Source organism: Porites lutea, chromosome 3, assembly GCF_958299795.1.
Source record: "Porites lutea chromosome 3, jaPorLute2.1, whole genome shotgun sequence".
In the NCBI taxonomy this organism is placed as follows: domain Eukaryota; kingdom Metazoa; phylum Cnidaria; class Anthozoa; order Scleractinia; family Poritidae; genus Porites; species Porites lutea.
The window spans coordinates 11,733,718-11,758,910 of NC_133203.1; the positions used below are offsets into that span (position 1 = coordinate 11,733,718).

At 39.2% G+C, this 25,193-nt stretch overlaps 2 protein-coding genes, 1 long non-coding RNA gene and 1 pseudogene across 8 annotated transcripts in view; 2 read left to right on the forward strand and 2 right to left on the reverse strand.

Annotated features, from left to right (window-relative positions):
• LOC140930480 (ATP-dependent RNA helicase DHX8-like) overlaps positions 1 to 16,224 on the forward strand; it is a 74,095-nt gene extending 57,871 nt beyond the window's left edge. For 5 of the 6 annotated variants that reach the window (XM_073380180.1, XM_073380181.1, XM_073380182.1 and 2 more), the window contains 5 exons: positions 2,952 to 3,164; positions 12,010 to 12,219; positions 12,966 to 13,162; positions 14,969 to 15,316; positions 15,997 to 16,224. In XM_073380180.1, coding sequence (XP_073236281.1) covers positions 2,952 to 3,164; positions 12,010 to 12,219; positions 12,966 to 13,162; positions 14,969 to 15,316; positions 15,997 to 16,048 — 1,020 coding nt within the window. In that variant the 3' untranslated portion in view covers positions 16,049 to 16,224. Of the gene's footprint in view, positions 1 to 2,951; positions 3,165 to 12,009; positions 12,220 to 12,965; positions 13,163 to 14,968; positions 15,317 to 15,996 lie in introns of those variants that run through there. The other variant, XM_073380185.1, reaches the window with a different exon arrangement.
• LOC140929915 (uncharacterized) lies at positions 4,312 to 5,296 on the forward strand (annotated as a pseudogene).
• On the reverse strand, positions 10,030 to 11,045 carry LOC140930487 (uncharacterized). The gene is made up of 2 exons (XR_012164855.1): positions 10,695 to 11,045; positions 10,030 to 10,215 (listed from the first exon to the last, which is right to left on the reverse strand). It is a non-coding gene; the product is annotated as an uncharacterized lncRNA (long non-coding RNA).
• Positions 16,225 to 21,700: 5,476 nt separating the features above from the next.
• LOC140931558 (uncharacterized) lies at positions 21,701 to 24,761 on the reverse strand. The gene is made up of 2 exons (XM_073381362.1): positions 22,976 to 24,761; positions 21,701 to 22,416 (listed from the first exon to the last, which is right to left on the reverse strand). The coding sequence occupies exons 1-2, from the start codon at positions 24,759 to 24,761 to the stop codon at positions 21,701 to 21,703; spliced, it is 2,502 nt and encodes an 833-aa protein (XP_073237463.1).
• Between the last annotated feature and the right edge of the window lie 432 nt (positions 24,762 to 25,193).

Genomic DNA, 25,193 nt, shown 5'->3' on the forward strand with positions numbered 1-25,193 from the left:
TTACTTTTTAAAAAATACCTTCCCGAAGATGTAAAGTAGTCCGCTGAGAGGACATATGCTTACTGGCAATGAATAGTCTGTACTCCACTAAACATGAAAAAGAAAAAAAATGCAATGCCCGGTACTTATAACCCGGAGTATAAACGATGAAGCAGTGTGTTACGAGGACAATTGTTTTCCAAAGGAAAAATTCATATAATTTAATAGTTTGTTTCACTCAGTGTACCTTGTTTTTTCAATACGTTTGTTTTCTATTGCTTAGATGTTTGCTGTGCATTATGTGTGGAAAACGTATGTAACAAGATAGATACTTTGTCGTGACAAGTGACAACGAACTGGATATCCTTCAAAAACCACGTGCTTGTAAAACAAAATCATTCATCAAGGCAGCCACGTTGTCTAGCGACTTCTAATCTGCACTACCCTGCGAGCAGAGGCTACATTTTTGCGGTATGAGCTGGTGTGCGAAAAGTAGCCTCTGCCGACAACCGTTCAATTTTCTATCGTGCATGCGCAAAATTCGTCACGCGATTCGCAAGCAACTGGTTCGTCATATCTGCGTGAGTTTCGCGGGAATCAAACTTGCGAAAACTACCTGCGAACTACCCTCCTCGAGCTTTTGTTTTGTTTTTCTGCTTCGCCCCCTCTGGTTTTAAGTATTTTAGCCGCAAAATTTCCACGGATCGTCTTTTTTAGGAAAGTATTTTAATGCTATCAACTGTAGTAAGTTCTCTCTGTTTTGCGGGTAGCACATTTTTCCGGCTTTAAAATTAAATTCGCAGACAACGCTACGCAGCAGTGATGCTTGAAATAAATTGGATGCTGTAGTCTCACGAATGTGTTTTAAACTAATGTTATGAATGAACATGGACGAAACAGTAGTCAGAAAAATTATTTATCGAAAAATTTTATTCGAAAACCCACAATTTTATCCTTAAAAGCAATTCGCGTAATACTAACTGGATCGTGGATCATTTCACGCAAGTAAAAGCTGCCGAAGACATCAAATGTCAACGCCAAAATCCGTCTCATGTCGTATAAGACATCTATGAAACAACTATAAATAATTAAATTTCCATTTAAAAACGGAACTTCCTTGACCATTAATGTGCAAGTTTTACCTGAAAATTCTTTAAAAACTTTGCCGCTTTGGTTTCTTTTCAGAACAGGACAAGCGTTCCTTCGCGAAGAAGCCAACCAGGTTGAAGTCCTCGAGGACGAATCAGTGTTCAGTTAAAAGCTTTTTTCTGCTTTTTCCACCAAAAGAAAACTGATCGATGATTCTTTTGAACATTCTGGTTCCCATCTGTGTCTTAAAACACAAAACACAAAAATCACCGCATTTTCTTTTCCTGGCAAACAAAAACTACCATATGATAAATTAACGATCTTTACACTGTCCCGTAAGAAGCACCGGCAGCAGCTTGTTTCGGTATTCCGACAGCTTTAAAATACAGAGCTTATTCAAGTTGTTGACGACGCTCTTTTAAATACATAAACAGGGATTTTCCTGTTGCTACGTTTGAGCTGTGTTGATCCGCGTTCGTATGCAAGAATTTGGCGCGAAGGGATGCATGAAGGCGCAATAATGGTTAGCGTTCATTCGCTGACGCAAGGCTCACGCAATGCTCTAAACCGGTCAGGAACAAGAAAAGACCCGTTTTTTTTAATTTATTCGTCTAGATTTCTGGACGGATTTGAACGGTTGTCGGCAGAGGCTACTTTTCGCACGCCAGCTCATACAGCGAAAATGTAGGGGTAAATCAGCACGTGCACTGTTTCAAAAACGTGATTCAAGTCCTTTAGCACGCAAGGTTGGATCGGCGGCCACAGGCAAAGTTATACTTTTTACAGATGTGGTTCGGGGACATTTGACTTACAACATGCAGAGCGGAGGCTGTGTCAACTATTACTAGTAGTGTGATTTTAGGGTTTTCAGGGTTATTTACCCCTTTTTGCTTTATTTCTTTTGACTATAATTGTCTTCGAAATGATTGACGTACTTTTATACTGTTAAATTGTTGGGCTTAAAAAACAAAAAGAAAACGGGCGATTGTTCCGAAGATTAGGCGTTAGCGCACTAGGAGAACAATAGAAATGACCTAACGGACGGACTAAGGTAGGCGCTGACACAGAGCTTTACTGGCTGTAGGCCAATAAGTACAAAAACTGTTTGTTACGTGCGCTGATTAAAAGAGATTCTTACTGGCGGTGAAGTGTTGTACACACCTAGAACTGGCTGCCTTAGATAGGGACTATTGTTCTATAATCCTTGGTAGATGTCTTTTTGTATCAAGAGATTTAGTTGTTAATGCATAAGGTTTTTCCTCTGACGGATGGACAAACATATAACACCGAACTGATGATAGTGAATACATAACGTTTGATATGTATTTTTTTAACTGCGGGAGAAAGAACAACACGTGAACGCTGATCACACTTTTGTTCCTAACTTAAAAAGTTGCACAAAAAAAAACGTCAAAATAAACCTATGACGTTTGCGATGACAGAGTAATTCTCCACACACTGCGCTATCAAGCCAACTGGTTCGCTGGTCATCTGTTTATTTCGCACCGTGGGTTTACTTAAGGAGGCTTTGTGGTTGAACAGTTTTCGGAAAAGGGTGTGAATTGAGTGTGTCCAAAAATAGCAGGCACTGATTGTGCCTAGGACCCAAGCTTACAAAAACGTGTGTAAGAAATCTTTGTTGATCTTCCTCTCGTCCACCCAACACAGTAGTGCTGCCGTAATATTACAAGATAAGTGTCTTCACCTTTTATTGGCAGGGAAAAGAATCTTCATACCGGCAGAAGTTACCTTTTCCTTTCCCTTCTTCTGTAACGAGTTACGAAGATGTCTCCACTGTACCCAGCCCCACCCCCGCCGCTATTGTTCGTTATCCATTTCTCGGCTGCCAGTTTTAACAACACTGTGTCACTGTTATCTTGCAGGCCCAGGCCAAGCAACGTTCCGGTCGAGCTGGCAGGACAGGGCCTGGTAAATGTTACCGTTTATATACTGAGCGTGCGTACAGAGATGAGATGTTACCGACCGCTGTCCCTGAGATACAGCGGACAAACCTTGCTAGTACTATTTTGTCACTCAAGGCCATGGGAATCAATGATCTTCTTTCCTTTGATTTTATGGATCCACCTCCTATGGAGGTAAGTGTAGAAATCGGCCTTTAGGCGTTTACTTGGAGAAATAGAGGATATTTTCTTTTAGCATATACTAAAACAGTGCATAGTGTTTTTCGCGCGCTCTGATTGGCCACTCTATCAGTGAATATCCTGCACTATTCACTGATTCACCTCCAGTTCCTCCAAGCGAGCGACGCCAAACTCGCGTAAGTTGCGAGCAAAATGCCTTCCTAGTTTGCTGCCGTAACAAGCAAAGAAATTTCACAATTAATCAAGCAAGCTGTTCCCGAAATATATGAAGAAGGTGATGAAGTTCGGTTTGAAGTTTTAACAGGTAAAGCTTTGTCTTTTTGACTCGAATTTATCGATGAAACCGGTGAAAAAGTTTTTTGTTTATCTGCGCGGCCGACGTTCCTTGGATGAAAGAGAGTTTGAAATCTCTTATTATGAAGAGACAAAAGGCGTTCTGTGCATATGGCCCTGACTCAGCTCAATTTAAATACTTTCGTAACCTTGTCAACGGACAGAGGAAAATCTGCGGAGGGAAATACTATGAGTCAAAGATCCAGCACCTAAAAAGAGAAAACCCGAAAAGGTGGTGGGATGAAACAAACGCCTCTGCGGCCTAAAGACCTCCCACAGCGATTTAGCTAGCCAGATTAACATCGAAGGATTCTCAGAACTGCCTTTCAAAGAGCAAGCCAATGCCATCAATGCCGCTCTCCTAAAACCACTCGGGGAGTATGAACTACCAGCTCCTCTTGAACGGGTTCCTCTCGAGTCCGACTCGCCCGAGATCTTAAGGGTAACCGAACAGCACGTACAAAGAGCACTGGATGTCCTCAATCCAAGGAAGGCCTGCGGACCGGATAGAACACCCAGCTGGCTGCTGAAAGAATACTGCGACCTGGTGGCCTAGCCCATCACGGAAATCCTGAATGCCTCCTGTGCTGAACAGCATCTTCCTACCATCTGGAAAATGGCTGACGTGACTCCCCTTCCCAAAAAGAAACCAGTGGTCGACGTCTAAAAGGAATTGAGACCGATATCCCTGACTCCCTGTATTTCTAAAGTGGCGGAAGAGTTCGTCGTGGATGGTTTCGTGAAACCTGCGGTCATGAACATCCTCGATGTCAACCATTACGGAGCCATCCCAAATTCCTCAACTACAATGGCACTAATTAGTATGCTGCACAGCTGGTCCTTGGGTATGGATGGAAACGGAGCCACTGTAAGAACATTATTATTGGACTACCGTAAAGCGTTTGATTTGATAGATCATAGTAAACTCGTTAGAAAGTTAGAAAGTCTGAGGTAGTAATAAAGGGCGGAGACAGTCACGGGCAAGCAATAGCTAACAGAGTAATTGAGTGGTCTCGTGAGGACAGGGTCCAACTAAACGCCGATAAGTGCAAAGAACTCAGGATCTCCTTTGCTAAAGAGCAAAGAGTCTTTGATCCCGTCATCATAGAAGGAAAGGAGGTAGAGTTAGTCACTAGTACAAAGCTACTAGGCCTTACAATAGGGAACGATCTAACATGGAACGACCATGTAACTGAGATAACCAAAAAGGCTAGCAAGAGACTCTATTTCCTAACTCAGTTAAAGAGAGCGGGAGTTCCGAAACAAGATCTAGCACTGTTCTACGTATCGTGCGTGAGATCTGTTATTGATTATGCAGCACCTGTCTTTTCAACGGTGTCCCAAAGTACTTAAAGAAAGAGCTGGTACGGCTCGAGAAAAGAGCAATATCAATAATAACCTCAGGAAAGTGCAACTCGGTAATAGAGGTGGGATTAACACCAATTTTGGAGCATTATTACGTACTATGTAGCAGGCTTTTTGATAACATTGCCAGTGATCTAAACTATAAATTGAAGGCGCTCCTTCCACCAGACTATGATAACTCGCGCTATAACCTAAGACGACAGCGCCTTTTTAATATGCCAAAGCTTTGCACGAACAGAACAAGTAATACTCTTATATATGCGATGTCGAAACAGTCCGGGCTGTAGTTTTATCGCACTTATATTCATGCTTTATATTTTAACATATTTCAATATGAATATGTTATATAGAATTTTTAATATTATCTTAAAAATCCGTTTTCGACTTATTATCTAGGATTCATTTGTCATTTTCAAGTATTGTAAAGTTTTTGTAAATAATTGCGTAATTCTTGTAAATAATTGCGTAATTCAGCCTTTGGCTGCGATGCAGTTTTAATAAACTATCTATCTATCTATCTATCTATCTATCTATCTAAATGCAAATTAAGCTTAAGTCTTGCGTTACGTTATTTAGTTGACTTGTTCATGTATAAGCTTAAAACTAAATTTAATAATCTTTTTTTACAGAATGATTTTAAATACAAAAAGAATTCACAACTCCTTTTGAAGAAATTTCCCTGCAAGAGCTAAACAAATGCCTTTAAAAGTTTTATTTGTCGGCAAGAAAAAGCGACGGCCGCGCCCGTTGGATCATTACGCGCCAAAATTGTAATTGTTGGCAACAGTATTTGAGTTAATCATCATTTTTGTGCTCAATTATCTCACTGTTTTAGTGGTGGATATTTAGCTCGGTAAATAACCACGACTAGCCACCTCCACTTCGGTGAATAATTATTTGTTAGTCATTACTTGTTTTGTAGCTGCCATTATTAACGTAGTGTGGTAAATGCAATTACCATGACTACTGATGATAATGATTGTGATGATTATAATTATTATTATTATTATTATTATTATTATTATTATTATTAATTATTAGATTATTATTTGATAATAAACAACAATTTTATTCCACTTTAAAAATATGTACATAATTTACAGAAATAGTTGAAGTAACAATTAAGAACTATACAACATTAAGAATTGTATAAATCATAAAAATGCAATCACTGTGTCAATAACGATTTCCCAAATACATTCTTACCGGCTCAGGAGCGATCAATACCTCTTGCAGGCAGTCCAGTGTTTTTAATAATAATAACAATAATAATGATTGACTTGAGTGACTGACGCTCTAGGTACATGGTTTGCGCTCGGCTGATGCACAAAAAGAACACCAGCAAAGACTGTGTTAAAAGAAATAATAATAACAATAATAATAATAATAATAATAATATTATTATTACTATTATTATTATTATTATTATTATTATTATTATTATTATTATATTATATTATTATAATTATAATAATAATAACATTAAAGTGCTACTACGATCAAAAATTAATGTCAAGTTTGTCACAAAAACGCTTTCTTTTCAGCTTATCAGAAGTGGCTGTACCTGTTTCGGTCATTGAAATGAACTTTGGCGCCCTCTAAGTGAAAATATTGAGCTTGAAAATGTAGGTTTTTCGCGTCCACCATTACAAATTTATGTTCCAGTGACAAAGCTATTGTTCTCTGATTGTGACGTCATTTTCTGAACACGCCAACAAAACAAACCTGAACCGTGAGAAAACAGCGAGCGATTCTCAAAGCTTCGCTCGTCTTCGCCCGATTCTGGAATTGTGAAGGAGGAAATTACGATGACTCTGTAGAACCAGCACCGACTGAATATGAGAAAGTCAAATACTAAGGGCAGCTAGCCTCAGAGACGGAAAAAAAACACACTTCACCAAGTCGTATTTTATGCAGTTTGTGCCGACGGAGATTCGGACTACTGGTAAGTGTATTTGTATACGTACTAGCTTAAGCTATAATAATAATAATACACAGGCAAGACGATCGAGAGTCCGCACCAATTTCACCTGCCTTCTAGCCACTCTCGAGTGCTCATTTATCCAAGTGTAGATAAAGTTCTGCTTTATAGCTCTTCAGGCACGGCGAGTCAGAGTGGGTACAGTTTTCAGTTCTGAAGCAGCCAGCTCGTTGTCATATGCATGTGTTTTTTTTTTACCATCTTAAACGGACTGCTGTCCTTTATTATTGAAAATTTAATTGTTACTTTAGTGTTGCGTATCTGAGCTGAGGATTTTAAAATTAGATCTAATGTTAAGTTTTCTTTCTCAGAAGAGTTAATTTACTCATTTTCAATATAAATAGATAAATAAGGGGATCGCTCGCTCTTGAATTGGTATATCAATTTAATAATCTTCAGTGCTGACATGAAAGACTGTCACATTCTTTGTAGCTCATGTTTGTTTGAAAAGGCTGTGTCTGCCTATGCCTTCCCTATCGACTGACTGCAGATCATTATTGCGACTTATAAATTGCAACGCTAATAAAAATTCAGAGATTTCGCCTCATCCAACTATTGTCAATGATATCCCCTTGTATTCCCATAACTTTTATAGATAACTTTATGAAATTGTTGTATGTGACGTTTTTTTTTGATTTATTTATTATTGAAACCCAGGTGTGCATATTTTTGGATGCTCTCTTTACTGGGACCAGCTTTGAAGCTTTGGCTAGAAGAGAAAATATATACAGTGGAAAGGTTAATGCAGACATGTTATGATGTCTTAATATTATCTGGGTGTCCGTATTATCCGGATGTCCATATTAAAGTTAGCTCTCTGGAAAAAGTCACAGACACGTGATTTATTTGATATATAGCATAAAGGAAAAAGGAGGAAGAAGGGTAGGAACAATGACTGTAGCAAAAAGCCAAGGACGCAAAACTTGTTGAGTAGGAGGCAGAAAATTTATCAAAGGACTACAAACAGGGGAAGAAAGAAAGATGTATCAAAATCAAATGTGTCATGCTGTTTGGCTGCAGATGTTTTGGTAATAAAATCTTATTAACCCATGAACTTGGTACAGTGTCTACAATTGGCACATCATTGTGACAAGAAAAATAGAAAGTGCCTGGGTAACCAGTGTCTGTAAAGCTGGATTAAGAATATATAGGAATTTCTGACTTGAAACACAGTAAAGTGGTTGTTCTCCACATTAACTACTGTGCTAACTACTGTGCGTACTAAGCCGGTTAATTTTAAAGAAAAAATGTATGCTTTTCCTCAGGTCAAACAAAACTGCCTGTTATATATGGGTGTCCAATTAAGTGGGTGTCTGTAGATCATAGAGTACTGGGTTATCACTGCATTAATAAATTATTATTTGCAACTAACTTTATGTATTGAAAAACTCAATGGTTCAGTACATCACTAGGTTGCATGATTCTGCTGATAACACAGTGTGCCATAAATATTTCACTGCCTCTAGGAAGAAGTGTTACACAGTGGAAATTATGTTCATCATGGAGGCCCATCCTTGATTGTGCTCTGTGGTTTTTCTTGCTGGTTTTTTCCATTGTAAAATATTATTAGAAACTAGCATTTTAAAGAGTTAAAACCCCTAAGAGGGCCTGGGAAGCAGTTTTTAACGTGCACGGGCCGGTGACCACCTACATTGAAATGGGGGTTGGGGGGGAGAGCAAATTTAGCTGTTCTCTCTTTGTGGCTGTTTAGAACTGTCAGATTACTGAACCTTTCTTGAGTCATTGTTGAGCAGAGTCATGTTCATAAATTTCAAGCTGCTGAAAAGTACCTTTCTCCTGCTGAGCGTGATTGCACATGCTGAATCCACCACTAGAAGTTTGCAGATCATGATATTACACTGTAGGTTCCTGTAATGCCTTCATTTTGTCTAGCATGTCATTGAAATGTGCCAGAGACCACATCATCAGCTGATATAATTCGTTTTAAGAAACCGTCGTTCATGGAGTAGTCTTCAGGTTTAATCAAGAACCTTCATCAAAAAAGACTATTCCGCATTGTTGCAAATGCTACATAGCTTTGCTGGTTTGAAAATGCAGAAATCTAGGACGATTGACTTTTTGAGGCTTACCACGCATCAGACAGATGGGATCAAAACGGACCAATAATAAATTTAGATGCTGGAAGATTCTTATTCCAACAAAGATATTTTTCATATGAAAATGTATATTACAATGGAACCTCTATAACGAAGTCCTCGGTCTAACAAACTATTTTTTTTACTCCAGTAATAGTAAAATGTAAGGCAATATGAAAAAGAACCTCGATAAAAGTTAACAAACCTCGTTATAATAAACATATTTTGCCAGTCCCTTGGCCCTTCATTATATCAAGGTTCCACTGTACTTAATTTTATTTATTTATTTTTCAAAAAGTGGGGAAGCCCTTCCCTAGCTTGGCTCAGGCTATATAATACCCCCAAAATAGACTATGCTAAATCAGTCAACAAAGAACAATAAAATTGCAGCCTTTAAACAGTATTACAGCCCTTGGCTTGTTTATTGTAATCACTGGTATGACTAAAAAACAATGGATTTGTATATTGCACACGGTATGTAAGACCTAAACTTGTCCTCCGGGTTCTTAGCTGGGGCCTCACATTTATCTTGTGATCAACAAGTGTTCAGATCAATTGTTACAGTAGGGTGGACAGTGCCCTTGTATGTGGTAAGGGGCCATGAAGCTTCCTCATTTATAGGAGTAACATTAGTCTATCCCATATTGAAAGATACACCAAGGTTTTTTGAAGTAGCAAGGCTGTGCTCTAAGAAAAATTGAAAGGAGCCCAGAGTTCCGGACCCGTGAAATCCTGGGTGCCCAGCACATGATTTCTATGAAAAAATTTCCTAGTTGCCCGGCCGGAACAATAGTTAGGAACCACGGGCCAACTGGTTGCTGGTAGAGCACAACCTTGAGTAGCCATGAAACTATCTCATACATGTACATAACCCTCAGTTGCAGTAAATATTTCAGTGACCAAGCTTTGGTGATTATTCATTTTTAACTTGCAATATGTCAGTCACAATTCAGTGCATGAGTGCCCCTGTGTTGGAGTTTACATTGCAAAATTATGATATACTATAATTATAATTATTTTAAGTATTCAATGCGAGATTGCAAAACTTTTCGTTATTCACTCAAAAGAATAACAATACACAACATTCAAGATAGGATCACAATTTTATTTTAAAGACCACATCAGTAAATGGTAATAATTCTTGCTGTATTTTACAAAATTGCAAAAACAGTTTTTGCAATAAACTTGTGTGGGCTCTCTTGCTGTAGCTTGTGGTTTGAACTGACAATATGTCTGTGCAGTTTAAATCAGGCTCTGAGTTTTGGGAAGACTAAAATTGAAAAAAGCATACCTTTTGTTTAGTGAGGGTTATGGCGACCAGAATGTTGGAAATACTAAGGAATTTACTGTATATTAAAATATCATACCATTCAGATTGCACCATGATCCTGATAGATTTTATAATATTTTATAATAAAAATTTACAAATAGAGCTTTAAAGCTTTTTATAAAAGCTCACGGGAATGTTAATAGTGGTAACAGAAAAAATAGTACACTACAAGAGCAAGGTGTGAGCAATAATAGTGTTTACAAAACTAGAGAGCTCTCCGTGATCTGTTGCCTTAGGGCAAATCTTTTTGAAAGTTTCCTAAAAGTTTCGTAGTCGTCGCGTTCCAGTCGAAGAAAGGTCTAACAAAAAATTTATCTTCGATGACTTTGCCGGTAGTAAAAGCAAAAATCACCACCGGCGATATAAATAAACTTAGCGTTGGGGACATTCACCGCAAGTTTTGCGAACTGTAAGCTTACCTCCATGCGCTCCCTCTTTATGCGAAGATTTCTTTCCGGATTCAAGATCTGTCGATTGATCTTTCTTCCATATGCTAGCAAACGATCCAAGTTTAATTTTCCCCCACTGGTTTGCGTTGAAAGCCCCGTAAATGCTACTGCAGCACTCTTCGAAGTTATTAAACCGAGAAAACAGCGAAACTGTCAGCTGGAAACAAACCTATCCCTCGAATCTCACATTCAGTTGGTCAGACTCGCGTGCAGCTCAATTCTATCGATTGAAGCGGTTGCTGCACACATACAGAGCCTAATGTAGTAAGATCGAAAGAGTCTTCCGAAACAAGAACGCATCGAAGTGGGGGGAAAGGGAACATTGTTCATTGTTCATTGTTCTTGGAAGAAAATTGTCATGCTGTGTGTACTGGTTAAGTAAATGACGTCACAAAGCCATTGCCTTGTGTTCTTGGTAACCAGGCCACAGGAACATAGCGTTTTAATGGCGGACGAAAATTAATGGTTTTTGAGCGCCAAAAAATACGACTTTCCTTAATCGTATGAAGCTATAATTTGCACACCATGTACTTCAAGTACTAAACTGCCAATCTAGCGAAAAAAAATGGTAGTCAAAGATTTGACCGTAGTAGCACTTTAATGATCAGATAATATTTTTTTTTATAAAAAGGAGATGTCTAACTTTGAAAAGATGTACATAATTTACAGAAATATTTGAAATTATAATTAAGCGCTATATAACATTAAAAATTATATGTAAAATAAAATCATAAGAATTCAGTGTCAATATCGATTTCCCAAGTAGATTCCTCTCGGCTCAGATGCGATCATTTTTGGTAGCACAATATCACTCGCACACAGTTCAGTTTTTTAAATTAAGTCATGACAAAAAGAAACTAATCCGTTCCTGATATTAAAAAAATCAATAAGAAGAATAAAACCTCGTATTCCAAAATGGTGCCGGAGTTCTGAGTGTCATGATCTTGAGCTCTTCTTTTTGTCCTAGATCCTCTAAGCCAAATAAGTGCAGATCGTAATATATCTTAATCTGATCCATGACTTAGTTTTTGCATGTTACTTGACTTTCCTGATGGCAATCAGCTCCGCTAGTCGACTATGATATTATTAATAATAATAATAATAATAATAATAATAATAATAATAATATCAATAACAACGATAATAGTAATAAATTAGTATGCTGTTAAAGATAATCTTTCCCTAGAGCTTAGTGTGCACAGCTGATTTGAGTCAGTTGCTTTTAAACACTTGAACCAGTGAGGAAACAAAAGAACACTTTTTGTCTGTAATTATTTGTTGGCAGACTATGATTTCAGCTATGGAGCAACTGCATTCCCTGAGTGCCTTGGACGACGAGGGTCTACTGACAAGATTAGGGAGAAGAATGGCAGAGTTTCCTCTGGAGCCGCAGTTGTCCAAGATGTTAATTCAGTCTGTCCATCTTGGATGTAGTGACGAGGTGTTAACCATCGTTTCCATGTTATCTGTTCAGAACGTCTTCTACAGACCTAAGGTGGGCAGCTGTTCTTATAAAAGCGTGTTTAAACAGAAATACGTTCAGGGAACATCAATTCAATTCCCGTTACGACTGAACAAAAAACATTGAACGATAGTAGCGTCTTGCGGTGCAATAAAAAAATTCATACATTTTAAATTGCAGTATTGTGATAAGTTCACCAAAAAGTCTCCGTCTTTTCCAATTGAATTCCTTTCTGACGAACGTGTCCCCTGGTCGGCTTTGAGCGCCATCAATTTGCCTGAAAACATTTAGCGACCGTGGGCGCCTAGAATCTTGGGTTGCTTAAATTGCAAAGAGTAACAAAATAAAGAAGGAAGAAACTTAAACTCCAGCTTAAGTTCCTATTTTGAATAAACTCGTAATTTGTATTATATTCTCCCCGTATTGAAAGCTTTAACAAAACGTAGGCATAAGGAACCATTTTGTCTCTTTCTTTACCGCGGCATATCGTGCCTTATTGGGGAAACTTCTCCAACGACTTTGCAACACAATTCAGCGGACAGGTATTAGGGAAATCAATTGGTTTATCCACCGGATAGAGATTTATCCAGTGGATAGCATTATTCATCTTTTGAACAACTGGAACCTGGTGACAATTTTTCTATCCAGACAACTAGTGTCGGCACCATTCGACGATAATCCAACCAAACACGACCTCGGGACGCTACGATCAGTCACGTGTACTCGGGGCCTGGAACAGGGTAACCATACTTATGCCACTATGTCTTGGTTTATAACAGGATAAACAAGCCCTCGCTGACCAAAAGAAGGCCAAATTCCATCAGTCCGAGGGAGATCACTTGACCTTACTTGCTGTCTACAATTCTTGGAAAAACAACAAGTTCTCAAACCCATGGTGTTTCGAGAACTTCGTGCAGGCCAGGTCGCTCAGGCGAGCTCAAGACATTAGAAAGCAAATGCTTGGGATTATGGACAGGTGAGATTATGGCCTGATAGTGCACAGATGTGAAAGAGAACTGAAAAGCAGTTTCCCTTCTCCAATGAGTTACATGTATTTACATGGAAAGGTGGTTTGTTACTTCGGCGGAGCGCGAAGTAAAGAATTCGTGACGCTCAGTAATGTATCAAAGTTGACTTTTTTTGACAAGATTGGGCACGTAAAGTCTGTAGGTTTTCGGTTTTATTCGACTATTTGACGAAGTGAGAGCCGAATTAGTTCGTGATATCTCGAGATCACTTCAATTTCTTTGATTTATTCTTTATCTTTTTCGAGGAAGGAAGAATTATTCTTTCGGCTTTCCCGGGGTTTGAACCGACTCACCTGTGTGACCCGTCAGATCAGAGGAGACTCTAAGTTGAGGGATTAGCCGATTGCGCTACGGCGACGCAAGGTGGTTCGGAATCTGAAAAATAGTTATGAAATGGTGCACTAGTTTCGGGACAAGATTGGGCGTGCACGTTCGTGACTTTTCGGCTTGTTTCGGCTATTTCAAGAAATGAGACCTGACTACTTCGTGATATCTTGAGATCACTTCGAGTTTAGTCTTTAATTTACTCGAGGAATAAATAGAGGATATTACGTGGCCGCGCAGAGACACGAAATTTCTCTTCAAGTGTTGAAAAACATTTCACGAGCCCTCCTTTCGAACTGTTTCAAAGTTACAAAATGCTGCACAGACATTTTGTCTTTGCTGAGTGTTCCGTAGTAAAATTGCTTTAATGCGTTGCCTGACTTTCTCGAAGGTTCTCTACGTTTTTGGATTATTCATGAATAATGAATTAGGGCATGTTTACATTTAAGCATGAGTCAGCAGATTTGCATCAGTTACTGAAATCATAAAATATGTCGAAAAGCTACTACTATTCGGCTGTTTAGTATTTTCTAGAACCTTATGTCAGACGGTATACAAGTTCCAAGCGAGGTCTTTTGACGAACTAAGTTTTTTCCCACGAGCTGGACGGCTGTGTTTAGTCAAGTGTGACGAAGGTCGATTTTCAAGTTCTTTGTTAACAAGTTGGCGGACGCCGTAAGATATCTGAAGTTCAAGTGAGAGTTTGTCATTATTGGCGAGCCTGTTTAGTTTAAATTATTTTCAAGCCAAGTTTGTGTTGGCGGATGCTGTGTTTTAACGCTCTGTAAAGGCTCTGTTCCTTTGGTATTAAACTTCCTTGTGCTGATAGTCAGTGAATAATTATCCTCAAAACATTCGAACTCATAACATTGAGTTTTAGCCAATTCCATGCTCAACGTAACTGACTCCTTACCCATGCCTTACATATCTTTAATCAGTACATGAGACTGCTGTGCTGTTTTTGAAGCCTGATGTGACTAAGAAAAATAGAGAATTCTTTTTTCACTGTTTGTTTTGTTAGACTTGTGATTCACCGCCATTAACCTCATATTTGACTTAGGTCTAAACGTTTAGAACCAAGTCAAATTTAGAAGGATTCGTATGGAGTCATCAGAGCATAACTGGGCTAATATCTCGGAGACAATTTGTCCCGAAATGCTATTTTTTGGCAAGTAGGCCTCTTGGATGTTGCTCTTTTCAGAATATCCTGACAAATCCCACAATTTCACAAACTAACACCTCACTCTTACCATATTTCATTTCTTACTATTCCTCCGCATTTACAATTAATCAGTTCCTTAACCACGACGCCGAAGTGTACGCTCCGTAGCGACTTGTAGTGCAGTTTTTACGTTTGCTCTTTAGCTCTATAGTTACATGTACGTGGCTCTTTTTTGCACCAACTCACCGAAGTGTAATCTCTTTTGCAGACACAAACTTGATGTGGTATCGTGTGGTAAGACAACATCTCGCGCTCAAAAGGCGATAACAAGCGGCTTCTTCCGTAATGCAGCAAGAAAGGACCCACAGGAGGGTTACCGCACAGTAACAGATAATCAGGTTGTGTACATCCATCCTTCAAGCGCCTTGTTTAATCGTCAACCCGAATGGGTGGTATATCACGAACTTGTGCTTACTACAAAGGAGTACATGAGAGAAGTCACCAATATCGATCCCAAATGGCTGGTTGAGTTTGCTCCAGCGTTTTTTAAGATGGGAAATCCCACAAAGCTGAGCAAGCGCAAAAGACAGGAAAGGCTGGAGCCGCTCTATAACCGGTAAGCACCTCACTGCATCCCCAAAGCTCCAAAAGGATGCTAAAGTTGTTAAACCATCTCGGGTAAAACAGTGATCTACTCTTTTTCCTGTTCTCTTTTGTCGCAAGGGCATTTAGTTACGTCGGTTCTTTGATTGATAACAGAAAGCCATGAATATTTTCACCAAATATCTCGCACATTTCGCTGACGTCCGATTACGTCACGTGTAAGTTGGGTTGTGAACATGTTAAAATTGTGTCGACGTGAAATTCTTGTTTTTGGGTGTAGTTGTAATTCAGTCTAGTTACATTTTATTGTTCGGCAACATGCCTGTTTACTTAAAAAGAACAACAAATTAGATTTTCGGCACACTCAGTTTTTGTTTAACTTGAGACTACTTCCTGGTTGTGCTTCTTCTGGGTCAGGTCAGTGTATGATCTAAACAGAACATTAGTCACTGTGTAAAGCACTACAACTTCTTATACCCAGTTGCGAAACAAGACCAAATGCTCCTTTCTTCCATCAGCCACGTCTGCTGGTGGAACGTTCTTTAGGTCATGTAAGCTGTTCATGTAGTCTGGTGTTCGCCTAAAAACTTTTTCCATAGCTATAAGGGCAACTGGTAAATGATAAAATTATGACTTGTAGTTCAGAACGAGTACCAGCTTCATCTAATACCTAAATCATTTTTGTGCAAACAGATACGAAGAACCGAACGCGTGGAGAATATCTCGGGCCTTCAGAAGAAGGTGAAACAGATTCAAGGTGAACTTGTGTGATCCACCTTAATGCACTCTTGCCTACAATGGGGACATGCTGCTTCAGTTAACGACAAATATCATGTTGGGCGGCAGTTAACTACAAGCAATTTCTGAGGCATTCACCCCTTTGCCTGAGTACAACTATGGAGTACAATATAACAAAATATTCTTTTTGCGTCGATTTAAATCAGCAATAAATAATTGATGTTCTAAATATTTCCCTAGATGTCGTGAATATGGAAAAAAACTTTAAAAAGACCGGTGTTTGGCTAAAAATCTGTTTGTCTTGAAAACCCTTTGTAAGATATGTATGGCCCTAATGGGTGTGGGTCAAGGCCCGACCATAGTTTTCATTATTTCACAGTAATGAGAAAAGACGAAAAAATATTGTTGTTTTAGTTTTCCTTTTTTCTATTTTGTTATAGGAAGTTCCAATATTGGCTCAGGTTATACATATAGTTGTGGTGTGGGATAGTGAAACATGACGGCAGCCCAAAAATAGGTGCCTCAAAGAGAGGGAGCGAATCTTAAACACCTTTCAAGTGAGTTCAATGAGGTAGCGAAACTAACAGCTCTCTCGTACCTTTTCCTTATGAACTCAGAACAAGAGAGGATAAAGGGGACAGAAAAGGCATCCCCCATACACAACCTATTCCATAGGTAATTCGTCTCGAGTTATTTTTAGAATCGGGATAAAGTTACCTCGCGCGCTGCGTGGATGTTTCGTGGAGGTTTTGCATGACTAAACGCCGTGCAAAACATGTCGGGCGAAAGGCAATGAAAGCGTAAAGACACTTAGAGCATTTCTGAATATTGAAGCGAAATGAGTCGGCGCTCACCTGGGAAAAGGGAATCGCTGGACTCTTTTACAACCCGTGAAATCAGTTTAACTCGAAGTTGTCGTAACCTCTGTGCTTTAATAAAATGAGAAATTTCGCTGGTCTATTGAAACTGGTCGTTTGTACAATAAAGCAAGTAGGACGCCAAGTGTTATTTTTGTTGAATAATAAAAGACTAATAAAAGAATAAATATCAAACCAGAAATTACTTTCTTCAAACTGTAAATTATAAATGATCCTGAGAGAATATTCAGTGTGTTAAGGATTTTCCTGCTGTACTGTTAGCTCTATACAAGAGAGGAAGGGCGATTCTTTTTTAATTTGCATTTCGCTGACACCGCTTCAGCAGAAATCTCTCTGTAGTCGTTTCGTCGACAAAACGAATAGCAATATCGCTCTCCGAGTCTTCCGCCATTTTTTTTCTGCTTCAATTCGTGAGGGACGGGTAGCTCTGAGCGTGGGTGATCCAAGCGGAACACATTCGCGCTCTGTGATTGGCTGTTGTCTATTTCCCCTTGGGATCTATGGTATTAAAAATAACTCGAGACGAATTACCTATGGAATAGAGTGTGTATGGGGGATGCCTTCTCTGTCCCCTTTATCCTCTCTTGACTCAGAACTGATTTGTCAGTTTATACGCGACGGCTTCTGGGTTTTCTATCGAAATAACAATGACCTCTGCAGTTAAGATTCGATTTTGCTTATCAGCTTGTTATATTCAATCATTTCCTTTATTTCTTTCCAAAAAGGGAAATTATTGAGTTTGTACTTGGGGAGGTTGTTACTTTTGGGGATTGCTAACTACCATATAATTTATTGCTTCATCGGAGATTTGCTCCCTTTTCATGGATCAGGACTTAGAAGTATGTTATTAAACAGTTGAATAACACCAAATGCCCATCAAAATTGAGATGTGACTATAATAATACCCTTTTATGGTAAGGGTAAGGGCAATTCTTTTTAAGTCCTTACGTCGGTAGCTCGAAATCCCGGGCTCGAAATAGTCATCATCTGAAAAACAATCCTGAGGCCAGCGGTCTTACCCCCTCTCTCGGTCGGTACTTCATATATGATTATGATTATTATTATGTACCGTAATATACTTATTATATCTTATTATATATTATTATTATTACACTATATATCCCTATACAACACCGTATACCCATATACAACACCATATGCTCCTATACATCACCATACACCCCTATACATATGTCATATACCCCTATACAACACCATATACTCCTATACATAACCATACATCACCATACACCCCTATACATATGTCATATACCCCTATACAACACCATATACTCCTATACATAACCATACACCCCTATACATAACCATATACCCCTACACATCACCATATATCCCTATACAACACCGTATACCCATATACGACACCATATGCTCCTATAAATCACCATACACCCCCATACATAACCATACACCCCTATACATCACCATATACCCCTACACATCACCATATATCCCTATACAACACCGTATACCCATATACAACACCATATGCTCCTATACATCACCATACACCCCCATACATCACCATACACCCCTATACATCGTCATATACCCCTATACAACAGTATATACTCCTACACATCCCCATACACCCCTATACATTCCCATACACCCCAATACATCTCCATTCACCCCTATACAGCACCATACACCCCAATACAACACCATACACCCCTATACATCACCATTCACCCCTATACAGCACCATATACCCATATACATCGCCATATACCCCTATACAACACTATATACTCCTATACATCTCCATACACCCCAATACATTCCCATACACCCCAATACATCACCATACACCCCTATACATCACCATTCACCCTTGTACAGCACCATATACCCATATACATCGCCATATACCCCTATACAACACTATATACTCCTATACATCCCCATACACCCATACATCCATACACATCACCATACATCCCTATACATAACCATATATCCCTATACATAACCATATATCCCTATACATCACCATACACCCCTATACATCCCTATACATAACCATATATCCCTATACATCACCATACACCCCCGTACATAACCATACACCCCTATACATAACCATACACCCCTATACATCACCATATATCCCTATACAACACCGTATACCCATATACGACACCATATGCTCCTATAAATCACCATACACCCCCATACATAACCATACACCCCTATACATCACCATATACCCCTACACATCACCATATATCCCTATACAACACCGTATACCCATATACAACACCATATGCTCCTATACATCACCATACACCCCCATACATCACCATACACCCCTATACATCGTCATATACCCCTATACAACAGTATATACTCCTACACATCCCCATACACCCCTATACATTCCCATACACCCCAATACATCTCCATTCACCCCTATACAGCACCATACACCCCAATACAACACCATACACCCCTATACATCACCATTCACCCCTATACAGCACCATATACCCATATACATCGCCATATACCCCTATACAACACTATATACTCCTATACATCTCCATACACCCCAATACATTCCCATACACCCCAATACATCACCATACACCCCTATACATCACCATTCACCCTTGTACAGCACCATATACCCATATACATCGCCATATACCCCTATACAACACTATATACTCCTATACATCCCCATACACCCATACACCCATACACATCACCATACATCCCTATACATAACCATATATCCCTATACATCACCATACACCCCTATACATCCCTATACATAACCATATATCCCTATACATCACCATACACCCCCGTACATAACCATACACCCCTATACATAACCATACACCCCTATACATCACCATATATCCCTATACAACACCGTATACCCATATACAACACCATATGCTCCTATACATCACCATACACCCCATACATCACCATACACCCCTATACATCGTCATATACCCCTATACAACAGTATATACTCCTATACATCACCATACACCCCCATACATAACCATACACCCCAATACATCTCCATTCACCCCTATACATCACCATACACCTTTATACATCACCATACTCCCCTATAAAACACTATATACTGCCATACATCCCCATACACCCCAATACATCACCATACACCCCTATACATCACCATACACCACTATACATCACCACACACCCCTATACATCGCCATATACCCCTATACATCGCCATATACCCCTATACATCACTATATACTCCTATACATCCCCATACACCCCTATACATTCCCATATACCCTTATACATCAAAATACACCCCTATACAACACCATACATCCCTATACATCACCATACACCCCATACATTCCCATACACCCATATACATCGCCATATACCTCTATAGATCACCATACACCACGTATACAGCACCATACACCCCTACACAACACCATATACTCCAATACATCCCCATACACCCCTATACGTCCCCATACACCCGTATACATTCCCATACGCGTCTCTACACATCACAATAAAAACCCTATATAGTTTTTTATGTGTGTCATTGTCCCATTTTATTTCTAGATGCCTTACATTCAGCAAAGCATATATAGCATTAATTCTTGTCAAAGCTCGCTACTAGTGGTGTGCCTGTATAGCATGGCTGCCCCCGTGGTGGTAATAGCTGTCTGCAAAAAGTCCTTTAATTGCTTAAATTCCAAACTGATAGTGGCTTAAAAAGGTCAATCTAACATCACGTCGCAGTCGCGCAAAGGCAAAGTAAAGTCGTAGTGTTTTGCTAATCCAAGCATATTCTTATTGTTTTTGGGGCGTTCTCGTTGGCTTCGTTTTCGTCGTTTCTTGGTTCGAAGAGTAAGCCGGCCGACTTGTGCCGTTATGGGACTGGGGGGTGGAGGGGGGAGGGGGCGGTGAGATTAAACAATGGACTGAAGCGAATGCAAATGAGTCTGATTTCCGCAGTTCCTCCGCAATTCGGCTACTAGCTCCAAGGTCAGTAGAGAAAACATTATTTATTTAATTCATCTATTTATTTATTTTCATTATTGGTATATGACCTTCAAATTTCAAGTTCATCAATAAAAACGATATTGAATTATAATTATATGTACTGGCTGGAGATACCGTACTCTGTTGAGCTTTTCACTCAAAATCTAATTCACAAATAGCCGATGGGTATATTTGCTAAATACATTGCAATCGTCGGTAACTAAAATTTATTTAGTATATATCCACTCAGGCTTGGTGTTTTTGGGCTTTCTGATTGGTTGATAGTTATCTCCTAGGCCAAGCTCTTTCACAGTATATAATCAACAAAAGCATAAATAAACTTCAGACATTCATTAATAATTCATTAAAAACAAAACAAAACGAAGAAATTTATGTTGGTAAAATGAGTGTCTTTATGTCTGATAAAAAAACGGCTAACCTTTACGTTTAATTTTTAGGGCATAATAACCACAAATCTAAATATATTTGTGCAAAAATGAGTTCATCTTTAAAATTAGCGGAGAATTTGAAGCCATTCAAAACAACTCGCAGCTCGCAATTGTGTATTCCCAGGTGTAAAACCTCTCGGCTTCACAAATTTTTTAAACCTGATTATACACTCATGCACATTTTTTTAAACAGTGCACCTTTCCCTCAATTCGCCTCCCCTCACTCGCATAGTTTGATGGCTGGCATTATCTCTCATGATCTCTGACCCGAGGTTGAATTTGTAACCCTGTTTCTGTTTCCTTTTCAAAAGCTCAACAATTATTATGTTCTGACAAATGTACGATTTTTGCCGCTACTTGAGCTGTACTTTTTCGTTCAATCGTTAAAGACATTTCCTTAACCTTGTCCGATTCTGCAACAAAGTTGTACAGCGTTGAAAAGTTTGATGAATTTCTTGGAAGCTCTCTAATGAAGAGAATTTCCTTACAAACTACTAGACACAATGTTTCTAGCAGTCTCCAAGGTCCCGAGGTCACTGGAGCTTTCTGTCTTTCCATAAACTCTTTTCCTCGTTGTCTCTTGTAGGTTGAAATGGTAGCTCTCCTTCTTTTCCTTCCTGTGCCTGGTGAAGCGGAAACACCGCCAATTTGAAAGATATTTCCACAGTTGTAACATTTGCATGACTCGGTACACCCGAGTCCTTCAGCAACGCATGGACATTTTCTTTTTCTTTTTCCATCTCTGCACGATACACGACCTTTATCTTCTTTGTTTAAGGTATTACAACATGTACATCCGCGTTTGCGTTTGCGGGTTTCGCCTAATTGTCTCCCTCCCTCAGTGGCAGCATTATTTTTGTTCTTACAATTGAAGCAGCGACATTTTCTTGAGCACGCTTGACTTTTTCTGTTACAAGGACATTTAGAAGATGTACAAGCCATTTTGGAAGGGTCTTTCACATTCTTGCCACAGGTACATCTGGTTTTAGTCTCATTTCCTTCCGTTTCATCATTCGAATTCAGAAACTCTGGAAACATACCAGAGAAAAAATACAGTGTAAGTAAAACATATATCATCATCATGATTAATTATAATTATTACAATTATTATTATCCTATGGACTAGTTGATTTTTAAGATATCCACGTTTCAAATGATAGACACTCGTTTTTTTCTTCATCTGTAAATAAGAGAGTATCTTCTTTGATATTTATGATTGAGTGATTGCCAATCCAATAGGTAATAATCCCGGCGTCGACGCCATATGTGGGTTGAGTTTGTTGCTCTTCATCTCCTTTGCTCCGAGAGTTTTTTTTTGCCGGTAGCATTTCCAAATCCCAATTAGATCAGGAATCAGGTAGAAGAAGAACCACTTTGCGGATGTGTTACCTCTAAATCATTATTTATTTCTTTATATATTTATTTGCTTATTTAAAAGACCTTGCACACACACGGGCAGGAAAACGTACAAATGCCAATAACAAAATCATCCAAGCAAACGTGCTACACTTAAACAAAACACTGAAAATTAAAATTACTCAATTTCCTAGTGGATTCCGTCTTAATGCCTTATGCATGCTTATTTACCTTTTGTAGCGTCATAATGCCCTGGACCTGAATGGTCGTACGCCAGATACATAGGTACAGCAGTGATGAAATGTTTTGGTAAAAATTGAATGGATGGGACATTAGGCAAAGCTGTGATTACAATTATCGGGACACGGAGGAGATTAGCACATGCCTTAGCACAGATGTCGCCAATGTCACTTGCGAAATGGCCATCAGTTTTAAAACGTTCAATTTCCCGTACATTTGACGAACAGGACATCCACTCCCTGTATTCATCGAGATTTTCAGTGACTTCACGCACGAAAAGTAGTCTCAGGTTTTCTGTGTCACGTTCCTCGTTGATTCCAAGCCCCAGTGAGGAAATATGCTGTAGATTTTGTAAATCCGAACGTTGCCAGTGTTTTTGTAGCTGCCGGGCTGTTGCTCTGAAGAAGCAGTTTTCGTCTTTGTTAATTGGGTCCAACTGAAGATTAAATCCTGTGAGATTTCTTAACAGGTTATCTTTGTGCTGTGGGGTCAAATTTAATTCCATAACGTTTAACTTTGACTCCTGTTCATAAAGGTTAGCTGCCGGTAAGTCTATCTTCCAGAGAAGACCAATCAAATCTATTGTTTTGTTGTTACATTTTGTTGTCCAACTGGCGATAAATTCTTGTATGTGCAGCGCTCGTTCCAAAATGTAGTTCAAGACGGAATCGTTTTCCAGTTCTTCCACAGTCTTAACTGTGACGAAAACGGATGATGTCCCTGGCATTCTACTAGCCTTACTGCTATTTTTAGAGACAGTTCCAGATATTGAACCGGGTAATGACGTTGACGTAGAATCCACAGCCGTCATGTGAGACTGAAGATAAGGGGTCGCTTGGTTTAAAGACTCTAAAGGCTCTAATTCAATTGGCGTGATCGGAATTGTTCTCTTATTGATTGTTGTTTTTATTCTTCGTTTGCAATTCCATGCATACAAGGCACACGCCATTACCGCTACCGCCAACTCAGGTCCAATTTTGGATACTCCGCACAGTAATGATCGGTTAAGATGTCTGTGAAGTCGCTCATTTATTTCAGTCCCACATCCAACAGGTATTTCCGAGAGACATCCTTTCTTTATATGCTTGCGCAAATTTTCAATTTGAAGAAGGGTTTCCGTTTTCAGCTTTTCTCTCCAAACAAATAGAAGACGTTCAAGATTTGATTCTATTTCATCAGGACAAGGTGTGCTCATTGTTCTCTCGTTACCAAGGTCTCCATTTTGACGGAAAATTAAAGAAAATTCATTAGCAAATTGTTTACTGTAATCTTCGTTTTTGGGTACCGTTTGTACAACTCTCATACACGCGTGAAGTAAGTCTAGCCGAACCTTTATCCCCGGGAATATTTGTCCATATAGGTTCATCACGTGGCAACAGTCATCCACTATTATCATTTTGAAGTTAGTGCTTGCCTTATCAAGCCTCTCTTTCAGTTCTTTAAGTGAGTCGATAATTTCGGACGAAGAAGTCGTCTTCGTAAACTTCCACATCATAACTTCTCCGTTTTCGTTCACCCCCAAGAAGACGTTTTTAAACTGGCCTACAAACTTGCCGTCGTCGCGGGTTACCCCGATATGTTTACTCGTTCTAAGGGTGTGGTCACAGGACAGAATCTCCCCTGTGTGTTTCTGCATGTTATTCTCATAACGTTTTTTGTTCCGCTCAAACTGCATGAGAAAAAAATCCATTAGTTTATCGTTGCTTGGATAGACAATGAAAGGAATACTCTCAAACTCCTTTACAGATAACTCTTTGCTGTCCGCTTTATTACGCATGTATGGTGATGTATAGGGGTGTATGGTGATGTATGGAGGTGTATGGTTATGTATGGAGGTGTATGGTGATGTATAGGGGTGTATGGTTATGTATGGAGTGTATGGTTATGTATAGGGGTGTATGGTTATGTATGGAGGTGTATGGTTATGTATGGAAGTGTATGGTGATGTATAGGGGTGTATGGTGATGTATAGGGGTGTATGGTGATGTATAAGGGTGTATGGGAATGTATTGGGGTGTATGGTGATGTATAGGAGTGTATGGGAATGTATAGGGGTGTATGGTGATTTATAGGGGTGTATGGGGATGTATAGGGGTGTATGGTTATGCATGGAGGTGTATGGTGATGTATAGGGGTGTATGGTGATGTATAGGGGTGTATGGTTATGCATGGAGGTGTATGGTGATGTATAGGGGTGTATGGTTATGTA

What these genes read in the sequence shown, in the direction of transcription:
- LOC140931558 (XM_073381362.1), bottom strand. Translation starts at nt 24,761, where the DNA reads ATGCGTAATAAAGCGGACAGCAAAGAGTTATCTGTAAAGGAGTTTGAG. An exon ending in GCATTATGACGCTACAAAAG is followed by an intron (nt 22,417 to 22,975) that starts GTAAATAAGCAT and finishes GTATGTTTCCAG; the next exon opens with AGTTTCTGAATTCGAATGAT.